This window comes from Vombatus ursinus, unplaced genomic scaffold (assembly GCF_900497805.2).
Source record: "Vombatus ursinus unplaced genomic scaffold, bare-nosed wombat genome assembly UNPS02001287.1, whole genome shotgun sequence".
In the NCBI taxonomy this organism is placed as follows: Eukaryota; Metazoa; Chordata; class Mammalia; order Diprotodontia; family Vombatidae; genus Vombatus; species Vombatus ursinus.
Window position 1 is genome coordinate 15,811,186 of NW_020941065.1, and position 18,956 is coordinate 15,830,141.

At 47.0% G+C, this 18,956-nt stretch overlaps 1 protein-coding gene across 3 annotated transcripts in view; it reads right to left on the minus strand.

The window, feature by feature from the left end:
* The window catches only part of PITPNB (phosphatidylinositol transfer protein beta), an 83,655-nt gene extending 70,362 nt beyond the window's left edge, over positions 1 to 13,293 (minus strand). For all 3 annotated transcript variants that reach the window (XM_027864311.1, XM_027864320.1, XM_027864329.1), the window contains exons 1-2: positions 13,235 to 13,293; positions 3,719 to 3,749 (exon numbers count right to left, since the gene is read on the minus strand). In XM_027864311.1, the coding sequence (XP_027720112.1) occupies positions 3,719 to 3,749; positions 13,235 to 13,254 (51 nt within the window). In that variant the 5' untranslated portion in view covers positions 13,255 to 13,293. The remainder of the gene's footprint in view (positions 1 to 3,718; positions 3,750 to 13,234) is intronic.
* Between the last annotated feature and the right edge of the window lie 5,663 nt (positions 13,294 to 18,956).

Genomic DNA, 18,956 nt, shown 5'->3' on the forward strand with positions numbered 1-18,956 from the left:
TATAATATCTCACTGTACTTCTACTGCTTGTCAATTATGAAAAGCCTACATTTTGGCAAAGTAAAATGCTACCTTATCAGTTATGTCCTTGGTATCCATATGCCAAAATCATATAAGACACCATGAAAGAAATACCAAAGACAACAGTCCTCACCAGTCCTCTGAACATTCATACCGATGAGGCATAAACAAGGAGATGCATGCTTCCCAAGGTGTCTGTCTATCACTGCCAATGACAGTGTGCAAGGCCAGTACACAGTCCAGGCCAAAGAGGGATGCCCTATGAGCTCATTCAGACACTCCTGTTTGTGTGTGGCAAATGCACTGATTTCAGCAAGCCCAGGAACAGTACAGAATAAATGACTCACACCTGGGGGATCCCAGGTAAGGCCTCCCAAGAAAGTGGTAGGTAAGTGGTATTTGAGCTAAGCCTTGAAGGCAAACTAAACCAAAAGGAAAAAAAAATAGAACTAGGAGGTACAAGACCTGGTAAGCGCTAAAGAACATCACAAAAGGTGAAACTGATCCTATTTTCACAGGCAGGAAACAAGTCATTACTGCTGTGGGAGTTATTCCTGAAAACAACTAAGTAGTCAGATCGCCTACCAGTTAGAACCAAGTTCAAAATGAGACACAAAATGAGATCCTTAGTCACTCAAAGAGTTCAGTCTCACTGTGTACACAGAAAGAACCAACAGCCTTCTGCTCTAGACTCCTGGTTGGTCTCCCTGGCTTCAGTCTCTCTCCACTCACTCAATTGATCATGCTAAAACATGGGTCTAACCAGATCACCCCCCCTTTTCTCAGCAAACTCCAGAGGCTCTTCCAGAATCAAGCACAAAATCTTCTACTTGGCACTCCAAGCCTTTTACTTCCTGGTCCTCTCCTACCTTGCCAGTCTTTTTACAGGTTGCTCCCCTCTGCGCACTCTGAGACACAGAGACCTTGGTCTCTGACACTCCATCCTGACAACAGGAACTTTCACTGGCTGTCGGTACCTCACCCTCTGGGCCTCCCTGACTTCCTTCAAGTTCCAGCTAAAATCCCACTTTCTACCAGAAGCGCCTTAATTCTAGTGCCTTTACTTGGTTGATTCTCTCCCGGTTATCTTGTATGCATCTTGTTTATATACTGTTGTCAGAATCAAGCTGTGGGCTCATGGGGAGGAGGGATGGTCTTCTGCCTTTCTTTGCATTCCCAGCACTTAGTACACAGAGGTGCTTAATAAATTCTTGTTAACTGATGGCTGAACCAAAGGCTCAAAGAATGGAGACCACTGTCCAGACCATGATACAGAAATGGACTCTTCTGCCCTTTGCAGCTAAACTCCTTCAAAAGGAGTCTACTAACAGGCACCTCAACTTTCTCTCCTCTCATTCTCTTCTTAACAATCTGGCTTCCATCCTCATCATTCCACCAAACTGCTCTCTCCAGAGTTACTGACCTCAGAGTACAGAGAGGAACAATGAACTCTTAATTAGTTAATGATCTCTTGGTCTTCAAATCCAATGGCCTTTCCTCCATCCTCATTCTCCCTGGCCTCTGTGCAGCCTTATGACACGGCTAATCATTCTCTCCTCTTCTATACTCTCTTCTCCCCAGGTTTCTGGGACACACCTCTCTCCTAGTTCTCCTCCTACCCATCTGATCACTCCTCTCTATCCTTTGCTGAATCCTCCCCCAGATCACACTCTCTAACAGTAGGTGATCCTCAGGATTCGGTCCTAGGCCCTCTTCTCTTCTCTCTACTACTTCACTTGGTGATTTCATCAGTTCTGTGGATTTAATTACTATCTCCGTGCTGATGATTCTCAAATCTACCTATCCTGCCCCAATCTCTGTGCTGCCCTCCATTCTCACATTTCCAAATGCCTTTCAGACAGCTCGAAATCGGATGTCTATCAGACATCTTAAACTCAACATGTTTAGAAACGGAACTCATGATCTTTCCCTTTAAGCCCTGCCCCCTTCCAAACTTTCCTATTACCGTTGAGGGCAACACTATCCTCCCAGCTCCCCAGACTCACAACCTAGGAAATGCCCTGGATCATCTTTCCCCCATCCAAGCTGTTGCCAAGGTCTGTTGACTTCACCTTTTCGACATCTCCCAAATACATCCTCTTCTCTCCTACCTCAAGTCTCTCCCTCATCCAATCCATCCTCTATTTATCCACTAAAGTGATTTTCCTAAAACTCAGATCTGATCATTGCCCCATTACTCAATAAACTACAGTGGCTTCCCACTGCCTCAAGGAGGAAATACAAAATGCTCTGGAATTCAAAGCCCTTCATAATCTAGCCCCCTCCTCCCTCTCCTGTCTTCTTACACCCCAACACTTAGTCTTTGATCCAGTAACTCGCACCGGCCTCCTGGCTGTTCCAAGAATAAGACCCTCCATCTCTCAGCTCTGGGCATTTTCTCTGGCTGTCCCCCATGCCAGGAACACTCTCCCTCTTCCACTCCAACTACTGACCTCCCTGGCTTCCTTTAAGTCCCAACTAAAAGCCCACCTTCTACAAGAAGCCTTTTCCAACCCCCTTAATTCCAGCACCTTCCCCTTGTTAATTATTTCCTTTTTATCCTGTCAGTGGCTTGCTGTGCATATATGTTTGCATGCTGTCTCCCCCGTTAGATTATCAGCTCCTTGAGGGCAGGGACTTTTGGTTGTTTTTGTATCCCCAGGGCTTAGCACAGGGCCTGGCATGGCAGGCACTTAATGCTTATTGACTGACTGATTGACTGAGATACAGAAATACAACATAAGCTGAAGAAGAAGAAAACACTAGCACTGGGAGGGAAACCCACCAGTTAGGTGGCACCTGGGTTGACCCTTGGAAGAGGGATTCTGGGAGATGGTGTTAAAGGAAGACAATCCTGGAATGAAGAGTGGATGAGGATGCAGGAAGGTGAAAGACGGCATGTTCAGGCAGGAATTAGCTAGCAGTATTCTCATTTGGAAAGAAGGCAGACTATGTGAAGGCTGGAAAGTGGGTTGGAGTCAGATCGTGGAGGCCTTAAGAGGACTTCAGATGAAGCCTTCTAAGATTTGCAAAGAGGTTTACACACTCCCATCTGCTCCTTGCAACTACCCTACCATGTACTATATTATATATGCACATATATACATACATAAATATACATACACATACATACACACACACATATAAAAAATACGGCAAGTATTATACCTATTTGACAGATGATGAAACTGAAACACAAGGTCAAGTGACTGATCCTTGGTCACACAGTTATGAAGTGTCAGGATTCAAGGCAATTCTTAAGCATGTCCTAAACAAATCTCCAACCTCTTTCCATTAGGCAACAATGCTTTTCCTTAAAAGTCAGGCTAAAGGTTTGCTTTTTCTCCTCCAGGTAATAGGAAGCCACTGAAAGTTTTTGAGAGAAGAATAACACAATCAAATCTAATTTTAAAAAAAGTTTTTTTTGAAAGTGCGGGGGGAAAATGGCTTGGACACGGGGGAAAGATGAGACAAGCCAACTAATTTGGGAGGCTTCTATATAATCCAGCTACAAAGTGATGAGGTACAAGCCTGTGATCCCCTACACATTATTCTGGAATATTTCCTGGACTCAGACTCTAACAGCTGGGCAGATCAATAAATACGAGGCAAAGTATGAATTTAGATAAAGAGTTACAGTATATCACTATAATATCTATGCTTACACACGGTATCATTAGAAGCAAACGGGACTTACCTCTTGAACTGAACACGGTAAAACCACACGGCTGAAAAAAAAAAAAGAAAATACACATTACAAATCACATCACTGAGAAAATTAATTTGACATCACAGATCCCTAGAGATATAAAGGGTGCTTTATACCCAATGATACCATGGGGAAGAAATGCAAACTGTACAAATGATGTGACGGCCCAACTAAAAAGACAACTTTGTCAGATTTAACGTAAAGGGATCTCGGACATCATCTAATTCAATCCCCTTGTTTTAAAGACATCATACAGGCAGAAGAGTCAGAACTTGAACACAAGTCCCGTTATTCTAAATCCAAAATGTTTTCTCTTAGTTCAGGAAACACAACTACGGTTCTTAAAGCTTTGCCTGAATTAATCTACAACTGGGAGCTCTCAGGACATTCACTTATAGAATTTCACCAATTCTCTTGGGGGAATGGCACCCAACTGTGGACTAGTTGTATGCTATCTACCTATGTGCATTCTGTCATCACCATAACGACTTAGACTAAGGCACAAGGCATCTAAAAGTGGATGGAAATGGGGAGCACCTGAGGTCTCCCATCTCTTTCCATGGTATCTCTCACAAAATACACCTGAGTCTTGAGGTTGTGTCAGGAAACGTATACTTCTTCACTCATGATCCATTTACTATTCCATTTTAAATTGGAAGAAATTAAGAAACGAATTCTTTAGTCTGAATAAGAAAACATTTCCTCCCCGGAGTTTTCCACAGAACCTTGCACAAACACAGTGGGCTATAATGAGGCAGACCTCAGGAAGGCTGTTCTGGGTCTAACCTGGTCCAAAATGCATTGCTTAGTGACTATGCCAAAAAGATTGCATTATGATCTCCCCACAAGCACTTGTACCAGGCATGGACCTAAGCACAGTGGATACTGAGGAAAAGCAAAAACAGTCCATTCCCTCAAGGAGCCTCCATTCCACAGCACCTTTGACTCCCAAAAGTGCCCGGAGGAAAAGGGAAAAGAAAGCCGTGGCATTAGCCCCTGATACATTAAACTATAGCATTTGTTCAAAATCTTTGGTGAGGATGGGCATTCTCTTTTCCTTCACAATACACACAAAAGCCCACAGACCCTGGATCCCTGCTCAGTTCAACAACTCATGCCTGGCACAATGTTGGGCACTAACAAGGCAGTCCTATTGTCAAAGAGCTTCCAAAGCACAGTCCTGCCATTATCATCTCATTCCTCCTCAATGTTGCCTGCTTAACCAGCAATACACTAAATTAAGCATCTTCAAGTGTTCCAGCCTACCTATTCTTTGAACTATATATTTACCTTATTTGTACCTAGATGCCTCCAAGTTACATTTCAGAGTTGCAAAGGACCTCAGAAGCCTGAAGACCCCTGACAAGAGGAAACATACTACCACCAAAGGCAACTCAGCACTCTGGGCTGCCCCTACCTAGGACTAGGCTAGCTCTGTGGGAAAGGGGGTGGGGAGGCATGTATGCACTTCATACACTTTTAAGTTTAAGCTGTATTACTAACATGTTCTCCATCACTTTCGTAAGTCCAGAGAATCAATAACGACCACAAAAACCAAGCCCTGATGTGTAGTAGTTGCCAGTTTCTGAGGTACAAATGCTCACACTGATAATTCAATAATCAACCTGGTACCAGCGGCCAACACACCTCTGCTCTTCTCCGCTCAGATTTTTCTTGAATGAGGCCAGACCTCCCTCTTCCAAGTGTCTACCCATTACCACTAGTTCTATCTTCTGGGGCCAGGGAAACAAATCCTCCACATGACTGTCCTTCAAATACCTAAAGACAGCTTTCTGTTGTAGCTTTGTAAACAATCTGATTTTTGCCCCTACCTCTTCCAAGAATCTCTCTTCGGGAATAACACGCCACTCAACACGCAGTCCAGAATCACTGAAGTTTGCAGCTGGAAGGGAGCTGAGTGGACAAGCAGATCCCAGCCCATGACGGAAAAAGAATCCCCCCTACTACATCAGAGCAGGCAGGAGGTCAGCCAACCCCTCTGGGGGGTAGCCAAAGGGGGAACAAACACTTCTCCAGAAAGCCCCACAATTCAATCCAACAACCATTTATTAAGCACACGCTACATGCTGGTCAGTGTTGGATGATGGGGGACAAAGCTCAAAATGTAATTGCCCCTGTTCTCCAGGAGCTCATCTTCTACATGGGTAAATATCAAATACTTGGGAACTCACAACAAACTGTATGCCAAAGAAACACAAGGGGATGAACATTAACTGGGGTAGTCAGGGAAGACCTCTAGTAGAACCACAGTACCCGAGCTGAATAAAGACTCATGATTTTTTCCCTCAAACCCACTTTGCTTCCACATTTCCCCACCATAATTTTCCAAGTCACTCAGGTTTGTAACCCTGTATCCTGGACACCTCATGGCCAATCAGCTGCCAAATCTCGTTACTTCTAGCTCCCCACCTTCTCTTCTCTTTTCTTCCATCCCCCTTCCTCCACTCCCAGTGGCCATCCTAGGACAGCCCCCTGAACCTCTAGCTTGCACTACTACAGTGGCCTAATCGGTTTCCTTGCCTCCAATTCACCCTCCACAGAGACACCAAAATGATTTTCCTGAAGCACAGGTCTGGCCACATTACTGCTCCCCCACCCCAACCCCTCCAGGAGCAAATATAAACATCTCCTGGAATATGAGAACAGAATGTTTTCAGGACTGCTTCTTTCTACAGTGGGGGCGGAGGGAAGGCTAGGTGTGGCTGGCTCCAAAACCCCCCCAGGAAGAGCAGGCTCCAAGGTGTCTCCCCACCCTGCCAGGGCAGATGACACATCCTCTGCTGGGCCCACTCCAAGGAACACCCCCTCCACATACACTCCTAGAAAGCTACAGTTGCCCCACCTTCCAAAGGTGATCAACAAAGACCATGCCTGGAAGGAGCTAAGGCAGGAGGCATCACTCATGGGACCAGTTCCTATCTTCACCCTAGCTAGCCCCGCCCCCCATGTAAACAAATCACCATCACCAGGCAAGGGGAGGAGGAGGAGGGAAGGTTGTGCTAATGAGGGCACAATTACTCTTTATTCAGAGTCTATAGCAGACCCAAACTCACCTCCTCACACAGCTCCCATACAAGTGCAGCTCCCCCATTAGTATGCAAACTCCTTGTAGGCAGGGACTATCCAACTTACACAGCATCAAAAAAGTGGCACATAATAAGCCTTAAACAAAGTCTCATCAGTCTTTTAGTTTCAGTTTTCAAAACTCACCCCTATCTTAACAGCTTTCTTACACATTACTCTCCTATACACTCTCTCTCTCTGTCTCTCTTTCTTTCTTTCTCTCTCTCTCCCCTCCTCTCTCTGTGTCTCTGTCTCTCTCTGTCTCTCTCTCGTCCAAACAGGGCATCTTATTCGCTCTGTTCCCATCTTTGGCCTTCTGCAAGCCTGCAATGCCCTCCGTCCTCAATGCCATCTCCTGGAATCACTGGTTTCCTTCAAGACTCAATTCAAGTACCTACTTCTTCATGCACCCACTTCCTGCTTCTTCCCCATCTACTAGAGCCTCCCCACCCCCACAGTAGCCTTCTATGGGTCTTCTGGGTTTTGTACACATGTATCTATGTGTGTGCTGTCCCCTTCAGTCACTTGCTTATGGGGTCTAGCACCTATCACACATTTAATAAACTTGCTGACTGATTGATAGGGTTTCCAGAGGCAAGAACCAGGAGATGGAGTGTTCTTGGTGAAAGTGCAGCCAGTACAAAGACACAGAGCTGAGTGAGACACAGTAGCCAGTGTGAGCAGTGGTTCGGGATCCTGAAAGCCCGTTCCGCTCGGGCTCCTCATGCCCACCTAAACTTGCCTCTCTTCAGCTTGCACGCATGATCCAACACTCAAGGACTCCCACAGTTACCTCTCTGAGCACCCCAGCCTGCCTAATTTTCCTAACCAGCCACATTAGTCAATCAACAAGCTTTTTTAAGCACCTGCTATGTGTCAGGCACTGTGCTAACCCCTGGACACACAAAGGTCAAAAATAGTCCCTGCCCACAAAAAAGGTACATTCTTATGCAGAAGACATCACCAGCATCACCAGCACCGAATCTTTCTAATACTAGTTTTCAGGATCCAAGAATCCTGGTGTCCAGCTTGTGCAAAAAAGCTGTCATTTATTCCAAAACAATATCGCACCTATTCACCATTCCTATCACAGCAACGCTGCCTCTGGGCCAGGGGCAGTTAGCACCTTATTTGTCTGCCCTCTTTATTCCAGACCATCTGACTACACTGTCCCAGGCAGGATTGTTTATGCAGCTGTGGATTCATTTAATTCACCACAGAATACTTTACCTAAACCTTTCTTCAATACATATGAGGCTACCTTACTACCAACATTTTAAAATGCATAACAGAATCTTAATTCTAGGAGAAAATATACAGGAAGAATATAGTCTGCAGTGGCTCAAACCCAATCTCATCAGAATATTCCATTATTTGTCTACCAGTTCCTGTTGGAATTCGATGAAGACACAATAAATCATCACCACAGGGGCCTCTGTTCTTTTCAGTTTGTACAAGCAGGAAATTGGAGAGCAGCAAGCAGAGCAGAGGAACCCAAGCAAATCAAGTGGAGTCACAAAATCCTCAAATCCAAAAGCACTCAGTTGTCATTTCAAAAGCTACACAACAATTGTGTAAGTAATGAAATCAAACGGGAGACAGCACCATTCCAAAGAGTTGGGAAATCCCCTGTTATCACTTAATAAATGTTTACAGTCAAGATATGCTAAAACTTCAATCAACTACAAATTCCCTAGATTTCAATCAATTCTATAGCCAATCCAATCTGATTTCATAAGAAATTCCCTGGGTATGACAACCACAGAATATTGAGGAGATTGCCAAGAAATTCACTAGAAGAAACACACTGTGAGATACCTTTTATATAACATGTTTTTCACAGAAACACCAGTTTTGTAAAGTCAGTGACTAACAAAAGAAATAAATGAGTCTTCAATGTACTTTGGAAAGTTTTTAAAATCCCAATTCATTAGTGAAAGAGAACATCAGTTTTATCTCCCATTATTATTTTTTAAAATACATTTTCTTCCAAACTCTCATAAATCTGTTCACTTTTATTTCTTCAGAAAGCCCAATCGTTTTAAAGTCTATCTAGCATCTTTACCACTGAGACTTCAAAAGCCCCCTCAACAATTCCGCAGATCTTTTATTCCCCCAGCAATGAGCTCCCATCACTATAGCCAACCAGAGGTCGGTCATCTCGTTTGCCTTCATTCTCAGTCAGGACCATGGCATCAGGAAGACGATGCCATGACATGAAGGGGGGCTATGTCAGTCCTCTAAGCCTTAGAACACAGCCTTCCCTGCCCCACCCCTCTTTGGCCAAACAAAGTTCCCAAACCAGAAGTCAATCTTCTAGTGCTGGGTCTCTCTGAACTCCTGGAGGCTGGTACTGAGGAGATCAGACACAAAGCCTATAGCCAGGCCTGTGCTCCAAGACTTTCCAGCTCTGGAGAACCTTCCAAAGCTGAATGGTCACTGGGAGAATCCAACATCCCAGGGAAAAACTGGAACTTAAAGCATCCCCAAAATTCATCTTATGGTTTATACCCTAAACATTTTCTTCCTTCATTCAAGCACTTGGTCCCTTACTATATGTAAGGGCACTCTGCCCTGAGCTGAGGGAAATCTGAAGATGAAATCCTTTTTACCCCATGGAGTTCCCAGGCTAGGTACACAAGATCACAAAGCAGACAGGACCTAAGAGAGATACAACGTCCAGGGAGACTTCCGAGGAAGAAGAGATGCCTTCCAATTGCGATAAGAAAGGCTTCCTGGGGAAAATGACATTTGATTGGAGCCCCTCTGGACAAATGGAATTTGAACAGAAGAATGGGGCCTGAGCAAAGCCATGAAGGGTAGAAAGGGTCCCATTTAAGGACAGGTGTGCAAGTTAAATGCCATCTTCCAGTCTTCACTCTCTCACCCCCCAGAGCCCAACTGCTGCCAAAGCCAGTCACTTTCACCTTCATACATCTTTCCCACACATCTCCTCCTCTCACATGACACTGCACCCACCCCAGAGGAGGCCCCCATCACCTCACACAAGTCTGTGTCCAAGTCACTTGCCATCTGTGCCTCAGTTTCCTCCTTTGTAAATAAAGGTGCTGGACTAGATGGTTCCCAAAGCCCCTTACAACTCTACAGCTTCGATCCTGGAATTTAGCAAATAGGGGAAAAGACCACCCTGGATCCTTCTCAGACCTGCTGGAAGGAAAGCACTTTATAAATACTGAAATGCCTAATGACCAGCCTGTCTTCTCCCTCCCAACCAACCATCTATGGGTGGTTCTGCCAGCCACAAGTTGTTGTCATCATCCCATCAGCCCCCCCACCAAATGGTCTTCCCACATCCAAGGTCTGACCATGTCACTAACTTTCTCTATAAACTCTAGTGCAGGCCAGTACAACCTGCTGCCTGTGGGCTGTGAGCAGCCAGCAGGCACACCAAAGGATTTCTGGTGGCCGGTTTCCTCTACATTTTTCCCTGGGGCCACCTTTCTCTTGCCACAAGCAGCTCCAGGTTGTGCAGGCCTGCTCCAGTGGAACTTACCAATCCCAGGATCAAACTGAAATCCTGGTTAGTCTTCATAAACCTACCTCCCTCCACCTTTCCTGTCTCCTTACACCTTACACTCCTAGGGGTGACACTACATTCCTGGCTGTTGCGCAAAAAGTACATCTCCAGACTCTCAGTATTTGCACTAACTGACCTCCACAACTGGAAAGCTCTCCTTCCTCATCTCCCCTTTTGAGACTTCCTTCAAGTTCAGGTTAAAATCTCATCTCCGACAAGAAGCCTTTCCCCATCCCTCTTAATTCTAGCATGTTCCTTCTGTTAATTACCTCCAATTTATCCTACGTATAGCTTGTTTGTCCATAATTACCTGTATGCTACTTCCCCCCATTAGACTGAGTCCCTTTGAGAGATGGGCTCATCTTTGCCTTTCTAATCTTCCCCAGCACATAGTAGGCATTTAATAAACATTTGACTTTCCACCTCTAATACCACTAGTTCATCTACTTATTCACTCCACAGAGACAATGGAGTAAAAAATGAAAAAATCTCATAATCCCACAAGGAGCAGGAGCTTCTTGGCCAAAAAAATGTCACATAAATCTAAAAGACTTTTAAAAGCTAACAAAGCATCAGCATTTTAAATGTATCTTCCAATATTTTAACTGCATTTTCCACCATTTCATTCTACAGTGAAAGACAAAAGGATGCAACATTGTTATGGGAAAAGACTGAAGAAATTCTGGAAATCCTTGTCACTAACCAAGCCACTTTTCACAGAAAAGTTTGTTTTACCTTAGGGTTTGTACACAAGTGAGAAATCATATTAAGGGATTTTCTCATATGTCAAGAGAGAGGCATGGCTTATATGACCTCTTAAGGTCTCTTCCAGCTGTAGTTCCCATGATCAAACAGTTATCTCCATTAAAATCAAGCAAAAGAAGGTAAATAATAGAAACAGGACAGCAGTCATTAAGTTAAAACTGGTATTTAACAGGAAAAATACACTTGGAACTCCAAGTTACCTGCAGGATGCTGGTGACAAGCTAGCAGGGACACTGAGAGCCAGGCAATGTTATACAGTAGAAAGGATGCAGTGCTGGGCGACAGAAGAGCTGGGTTTGAGACCAGGCTCTTCTAAAGATTGTCTTGTCAATACTTCCTTGGATTTTCTCTCTGTGGGCTTTAGTTCACTCATATAGGATGAGAGTAAAAGAAGGTCTCTAAGATTCCGATGGGCTATAACATGTGATGCAAGAGGTTTCACCAGGTGTTTGTGGCAGAATAAAAATTTACACGTCTATAGACCTTTACTGCTTACAAAACATTTTCCTCAAAACAACTGTGAGTTGGGTAGTATATTAGTAGCCCTTTTTTTTTTTTTTTTGGTGAGGCAATTGAGGTTAAGTGACTTGCTCAGGGTCACACAGCTAGTATTTGTCAAGTGTCTGGTCTGAGACCAGATTCGAACTCAGGTCCTCCTGACTCCAGGGCCGGTGCTCTATCCCCTGTGCCACCTAGCTGCCCCATTACTAGCCCATCTGCAGATGAGGAAACTCAGGCCCACACTTACTAGCTTTGTGAACATAATCTAGAAACCTCCTGAGAGAAAGTGTCTAGATCGTGGTCAAAGAGCTAGTTAAGCAGAATATTCAACTAGAAGCCAGGTCTTCTGAAAGCATTCTTTCCACTACACTATGCTGAAAGGGTACAGGGGCTTTAGAGAAAAAAAACAAAACTATACACCAACTTCTTAATGCACAGCCACCTTCACTCCTCAAAAACCTTTCCCGGCTCCCTATGGCCTCTAAAACAACACAAATGCAAAGAGAGCAGTGGATCTGGAGTCAATGGGCCTGGGTTCAAATGGGTTCAAATCCTCGTTTTGAAGCTTGGCAAGGCCAAGTCACTTGCCATCTGTGCCTCAATTTCCTCCTTTGTAAATAAAAATGCTGGACTAGATGGTTCCCCAAGCCCCTTACAGCTCTACAGCTTCGATCCCGGAATTTACCAAACAGGGGAAAAGCCTCCCTGGATCCCTCCCAGACCTGCTGCAAGGAAAGTGCTTTATAGATACTGAAATGCCTAATGACCAAGCCTGTCTTCTCCCTCTCATTGCTTTCCCATCCCTCTGCCTGGTGAACTTTTCTTCCACGGAAGTGGGGGGGGAGGTCCCCCACCTCCTCCATGAAGCTTTCTGACTCCTCCCACATGCCTATGACTCCCCTTGGGCGCCCTCTCCCCCCACCCCAACTAAGGGTCTCGGGGAAGGCAGTGGTCGCGGCAGCCCTCACCTACAAGCACAGGGCCTGGGGCACGTGCTGACCACCACCCCGAGCATCAGTTTGTGGGGGGGAACAGCCGGAGCCAGGACCCCCTGCAGGGCCTGGCATAACCCACCCCCCCCCCCCCCCCCGGGCCTTTCCTCCGTGCCCCCCCCCCGACTCCTCCCTCCTTCCCGTAAGCCTCGCCCTCCCCCACGCGGGTCGTCCGGGAGACCGGAGGAGGCTCGAGGGAGAGGCCGGGCGAGGCTGCCCCCGTCTCAGACTCTCACACACACACACACACCCGCCCCCCCATCCCCCGGCAGTCCCAACGGAAAGGACGGGGCTGGGGGCCGCGCGCGCGCCAGGGGGCCGGGCCCGGGGCAGAGGCGCGCGGGGGCGGGGGAGAAGGGGGAGGGCGCGTGCGTGCGCAGGCGCGCGAGGGGCGGGGAGGGGGGAGTATGAGGAGGAGGGGAGCGGAGCCGGCGGCGCGCACGGAGCCGGGAGCGGCCGGCTTGGGTCTCTCCGCGCGGAGGGAGGAGGGGGCGCCGGGCGAAGCCGCCGGGCCCGCCCCGGCTCCGTTACCCTGCGGAGGCTCGCGCCGAACCTGCGCCCGCCGAAAAAAGGTCCCCCCGCCCCAGCCTGAGACCCCCCCTGCTTCCGCCGGCCCCAACTCACAATTCCTTAATCAGCACCATCGTTCCCTCGCCGCTGCCGCCGCCGTCGCCGCCGTCGCCGCTGCCGCCGCCGCTACCGCCGCCCACGGCGCTTGCGCAGCCCCTCCTCCCCGCCCCGGCGCCTGCGCCATCCCGCCCTTCCGCCGGAGGGCCGCGTCCGCGCAGCGGGGCAAGCCCCGCCCCCTCCCTCGGGTGGGCGCCCCGGCGCCTGCGCGGCCACGCCCATGGTGACGTCTCCACTCGGCCCGAGCTCCGGTTCTAGCGCCGGCCCGGGCGAGGCTCCGCCCCGGCTCTCTCACGCGACCCTCGCGAGGACCCCGCCCCGGCCTCGCCCCGCGGGGGAGCGCCCACGGCCCCGCCCCTGGCTGAGTTCTGGCTCCCCTAGACTTGCCCTGTCCCGGCAGGGAGGCGGGTGTATGCAGCTTTGCATCGCTGTGTAGACAGACTGCTTGGCCAGCACGGCAGCCAGAATGAGCTGTGGTTTCCGGGCGCTGGGCGAACGTTGCCTCCTGGGGGGAGGGGCTGTCCTTATCCCATGGTTAAGATGAGGAAACTGAGGCAGGAGGGCCTAGGGGTCCCACGGCTAGTGTCCGAGGCAGAATTTCTGACCCCAGACCCGCCCTCCCTCCTCTGCACCATCTGGATGCCCACAAGCGCAGGCTGGGGGGGCCGCGTAGGCAGCAGGTTTTGAAAAAGATCGGGGAGGTTTAGTGGAACTCGGGCTTGAGATGAGTCAGCGGGTGAAGGAGCAGCCTCCTCCTCCCCCCAAACAAATATGCGGAATGCAGCCTTGGCTTCGACTGGACCTGTGGTTTCACTGACCTAGGGAACGCTCATGGGCGCCGGGCTCACCTGGAGCCCTGAAGGGTGAAGCAGTTTGTTCCGAATGCCGAAGCCGGTGTGAATCAGAAGCAAGACTTGAACCCACGACTGAGGCAGCTCTCCACTACCTCGCTCAGATGTAGTAGACTCCTGGCACGAGGCCTGATCGGATCTCATCCGTAGTGTTATGTTCGGCTTTGGGGGCAGCAGCTCAGGAAGGACATTGATGAACCGAACAGGGTCCAGAGGACGTTGACCAAGATGGGAAAGGAAACAGGGTCGTGCCGTATTAGCCTCATTGCTTGAAGGACCGGGGCATTGGCCTGAAGGAGCTGGGGTGGAGAGGGGGTGGGGGACTTGACAGCTTTCTTCATTAGTGTATTTGGAAGGCTGTTCGCTGAATCAGACATCCTCCATCTGGACCCAGAAGACAGAAGTAGGACCTATGAGGGGAAGTTTCAGTTTTAGGCCTGAGGTTAGGAAAAAATTTCTGAAGAACTATTTATTTTAGGTTAACAGCACACAGTTGTCTTGAGTTTTAGACAGAGGTGTCTGAAACCTAGATATAGACTACATGTTGTTTGTCCTTTGTTCTCAAAGAGGTCCAATGACATCAGCAGGGTGTCTTGACTTGCAAGTGAATGGGATTTAAGTGGGGCAGAGCTGTGCAAGGTCACCAGCCTCACTCTCTCGTCCAGAGTCATCAGGGTCCAGTGGCAAGACATAGGTCAGGATGACTGGAGATGGCCCCAGATGCAGTGGGAGGCCTTGGACTTTTTGAGCTAAGGTCTTTCCCAGGTCTCAGTTTGTCTGAGGCAAAACCTGAGACGGTCAACAAGGATCTCTTCAATGCCTGCTATGGGCCAGGCACTGTGCTAAGGTCTGGAAATACAGTAAAGGCAAAAGACATTCTCTACCCTGCAGGAGCTCATAATCTAATAGAGACAACACACGACAGGCACCTACAGGGCATCTCCAGAGTGGATTGAAGGTGGCCTCAGAGGGATCAGCTCTAGCAGCTGGGGAGATGTGGAAAAGCCTCCTGGCAGAAGGTGGAATTGGAGCTTAGTTTTGAAGGAAGCCAGGAAATGAAAGAGAGGAGAGGGGGCAGAACACTCCAGGAATGGGGGGCAGGCATCAGGGAAGGAGACCAATGGAGGAGGAGCAGGTTGCCCCATGTAGGGAGGGGAGTCAAGTCTAAGAAGTCTGGGATGATAAGAAAGGGGGGGTTGGGAAGAGCTTCAAATGCCACACAGAAGTTTGTGAGGGAAACAGGCAGCCCACAGAGGTCAGTGAACCTGATACGGCCAGGTCTGTGTTTTAGAAAAAACACCTTGACAACCGCATAGGGGATGATGGCGGAAATAAAGACTGTTTGGGAGGCAATTAAAAGAGTTCAGGCAAGAGGTGATGAGGGCCTGTGTCTGTGGATGTATGAGGAGATGTGGGATAGATGTTGGGAAGGTAGAAAGGACAAGATTTAGTTCGACAGAAAGCATCTACTAGGTGCCAAGCAGGGCAGCTAGGGGGCTCAGTGCACAGAGCACTGGGCTTGGAGTCAGGAAGACTCATCTTCCTGAGTTCAAATCCGGCCTCGGACATGTACTAACTGTGTGACCCTGGGCAAGTCGCTTCACCCTGTTTGCCTCAGTTTCCTTGGAAATGGCAAACCCCTGCAGTACCACTGCCAAGAAAACCTCAAATGGGGTCAGGAAGAGTCAGATCTGACTGAAAAATGACTGAACAACAATGCCAAGCACTATGCTAGGCAGTGGGGACACAAAGAAAAGGCCCTGCCTCAAAATCTGTTGGGGAAGACAGCCCACAAACAAATATGTACAAACAAGCTCTAGGCAGGGTAATTAGCAAACAGTGAAGAGAGGGAAGGAGCTAAAATTAAGAGGGTTTGGGAAAGAGAGATGTTGGGATTTGAAGGGAGCTAGAGACAGAGACAAGGAGGGAGAGCATTCCAGGCCTGAGGGATGGCCAGAGAGAATGCTGGGAGCCAGGAGACAGAGGGTCCTGTTTGTGGACCAGCCCAGAGGCCTGGTGCCCCTGGATTGAAGGGTGTGTTGAGTTTGAGATGTCTTTGGAACATCCTGTTCTAGATGTCCCAACAGGCAGCCAAAGGTGTGAGATTGGTAGTTAGGAGAGAGGTTTTCAGTCATTTTCAGTCATGTCTGACTCTCCATGACCCCATTTGGGGTTTTCTTGGCAGATACTGCAGTGGTATGCCATTTCCTTCTCCAGCTCATTTGACAGATGAGGAAACTGAGGCGAACAGTGAAGTGACTTGTCCAAAGTCACACAGCCAGGAAGTGTCTGAGACCAGATTTGAACTCAAGAAGATGAGTCTTCCTCACTCCAAGCGTGGCACTCTATGCAATATACCACCTAGCTGTCCCTGCCTGGCATATAGTAGAAATGCCTGTTCTCTCCCTCCCCCATCTGGGAGAGGGGTTAAGGCTGGACAAATAGATCTAAGAATCATCTCCATAGCAATGATAACTGAATCCATGGGAGCTGATGAAATCACCATATAAAATAATACAGATGGAGAAGAGACAGGACAGAGCCTTGGGACGCCCATGGTGCAGTATTGGGGGTGCCCTGGAAGGCCCTCACTAGAAGTTACACGACCATTTGTTTGGACTCTTGTGAAGGAAGATTTTGATTTAATGAACATTAAACGCAGGTTCCTCACTCTTGGACTAGATTACCTCTGTGATTCTTAGTAATTACAGATTATTTCTGCTTCTTCTGCCCATTCCCAGGTTCTTTCAAGTTCTATCCTTTCCGCTGGCAGGCTTAAAAATATGGGACTTGCCCGCCTAGTTCAGAAATTGAAGGTCTGTCCCTTGTGATTTCGCAGAGAGCCCCTAAGACTACTAGCACATTGCCCAGGAAAGGAGCACTAGCCTCTGGGGTCAGAAGGCATGGGTTTGAATACAACCTCTGTTATTTCCTACCTGTGCAGTGTTGGGCAAGCAGCTTGCCCTCTCCAGACCTCACTTTTTACCTCTCTGTAAAATAAGTGATTAAGCCTGATTCCGTTCAATGTGCATTTACTAAGGGCCCACTATGTGACAAGGCATTTTGTTGACACTGGGCATAGAAAGGTAAAAATAAAATGGTCCCTGCCCTCAAGGAGCTTGCATTCAGTAGGGGAAACAGTATGTTTTGAAAACAGTATGAAAAGTAATTAAAAGACGTATGTAAAATATACATGATATAGTTATATAAAATATACACATGTATTTATATATTTTTATTGCTATAGGTTTATATTTTACCAGTAATTTATATATTTATTGTATATGTTTTACATATAAATATAACAAATGTTATACATATTTCCATGTATGTTTATATCTTTAAAATATAAACAAAGTCATTTCTGGGGAGAGAGGACCAGCACCTGGGCAGATCTATGGAAATGATACTAAAGGAGATGTATTGCCATCTGCTTTGGGCCTTTCCATCTGACTTGTAGCTACAACGTCCTGTATGTGTTATTTCCCTCTATTTGAATGTTAGCTTCTTGAGAACAGGGGAATGCCTTTTCTATGTTTGTCTATTTTTTGTTCTGTTTTTCAGTTTTTATTTACAAAGTTTAATAAATGTGTTGGTTTTTTTCATTCATTCAAATCTGGAAAGGCTTCCCATAAGATATCAATCAATCAATAAGCATTTACTAGACACCTCCTATGCACCAGGCACTGTGCAAGAGCTCGGGGATACAAAAAGGGACAGAAGACAATCTCTGCCTTCAAGGAGCTTACAATCCAGTGGATGAGACAACATGCAAACACATATATACAACACATTACCTGGTTTGATCCTTGAAAGGAAGCAGAGATTTCCCTGAGGTGGAAGCCAATATGGTGCCTTCTAGGCATGGGAGATGGCCTTTCCAAAAGCCAGAAAAAAAGGAGATAGAATGCTATGTACCAGGACCAGCAATGGGACCAGGTGGGCCACAGTGAAGAAGACATGAGCGCAACGTGCAATATGTTAGCCTGAAGAGCTATGCCAGAGACAGATCGTCAACGGTTTTAAAGACTAAAGAGAAGAGTTAGCCATTGACCATTCTTGAGCAGGGAAAGGACATGGTCAGTCCTGTACTTTAAGAATATCAGTTTGGCAACTGTGTAGAAGATGAATTAGAGAGAGGAGAATTCCTGGAGGCCAGTTGGGAGTGGATCTAAGCCAAAAAAGCTAAGCCAAAGAGCTGTATGGGTTGTGTCCCCTAGAAGGGTATAAGCTTTTTGAGAGCAGGGATGGTCTCACTTTTTTCTATTTATATCTCCAGTGCAGAACACATAGTAAATGCTCAACCAGTGCTTTTTCATTCATTCATTCATTCATTCATTCATTCTGCTTGCATCTCATAAAACTCAAAATAAATTCAGAGAAGGGCAATCAAAACAAATAAGGGAATTGAAAAAGACACACTAAAAAGATAGCGATTGTTTCATCTGAGACTGAGACATGACCTGGGGTCTGCAGTCCTTAAAGGTACTCTAGAGAGCCGAGAATGACTCATCAAATCCCTGGATTTGATCTAGGATATATAATCAGCCTACTTGGATTTGTTAAGCACCTACTATGTGCTCAATGCTGGGAATAGAAAGAAAGTCAAAAAACAGTCCCTGTTCTCAAGGAGCCCATTCTAACAAAGAAGCTCACAGACAGGCTTACAAATCATAGGACCAAGTTTACACAATAGGATAAGGAACATAGATTTCATTACACTGAAAGGTAGGAACAGTTGTAAATATAAACATAAGGAGTTGGCATATGCTAATACAAATAGCCCAAAAAGGCACCATCTTCCATTTGAAACCTTTCCTGTCACTGTGAGGGTTCATCCCCCACAAACTACCTTGTCATGAACCACT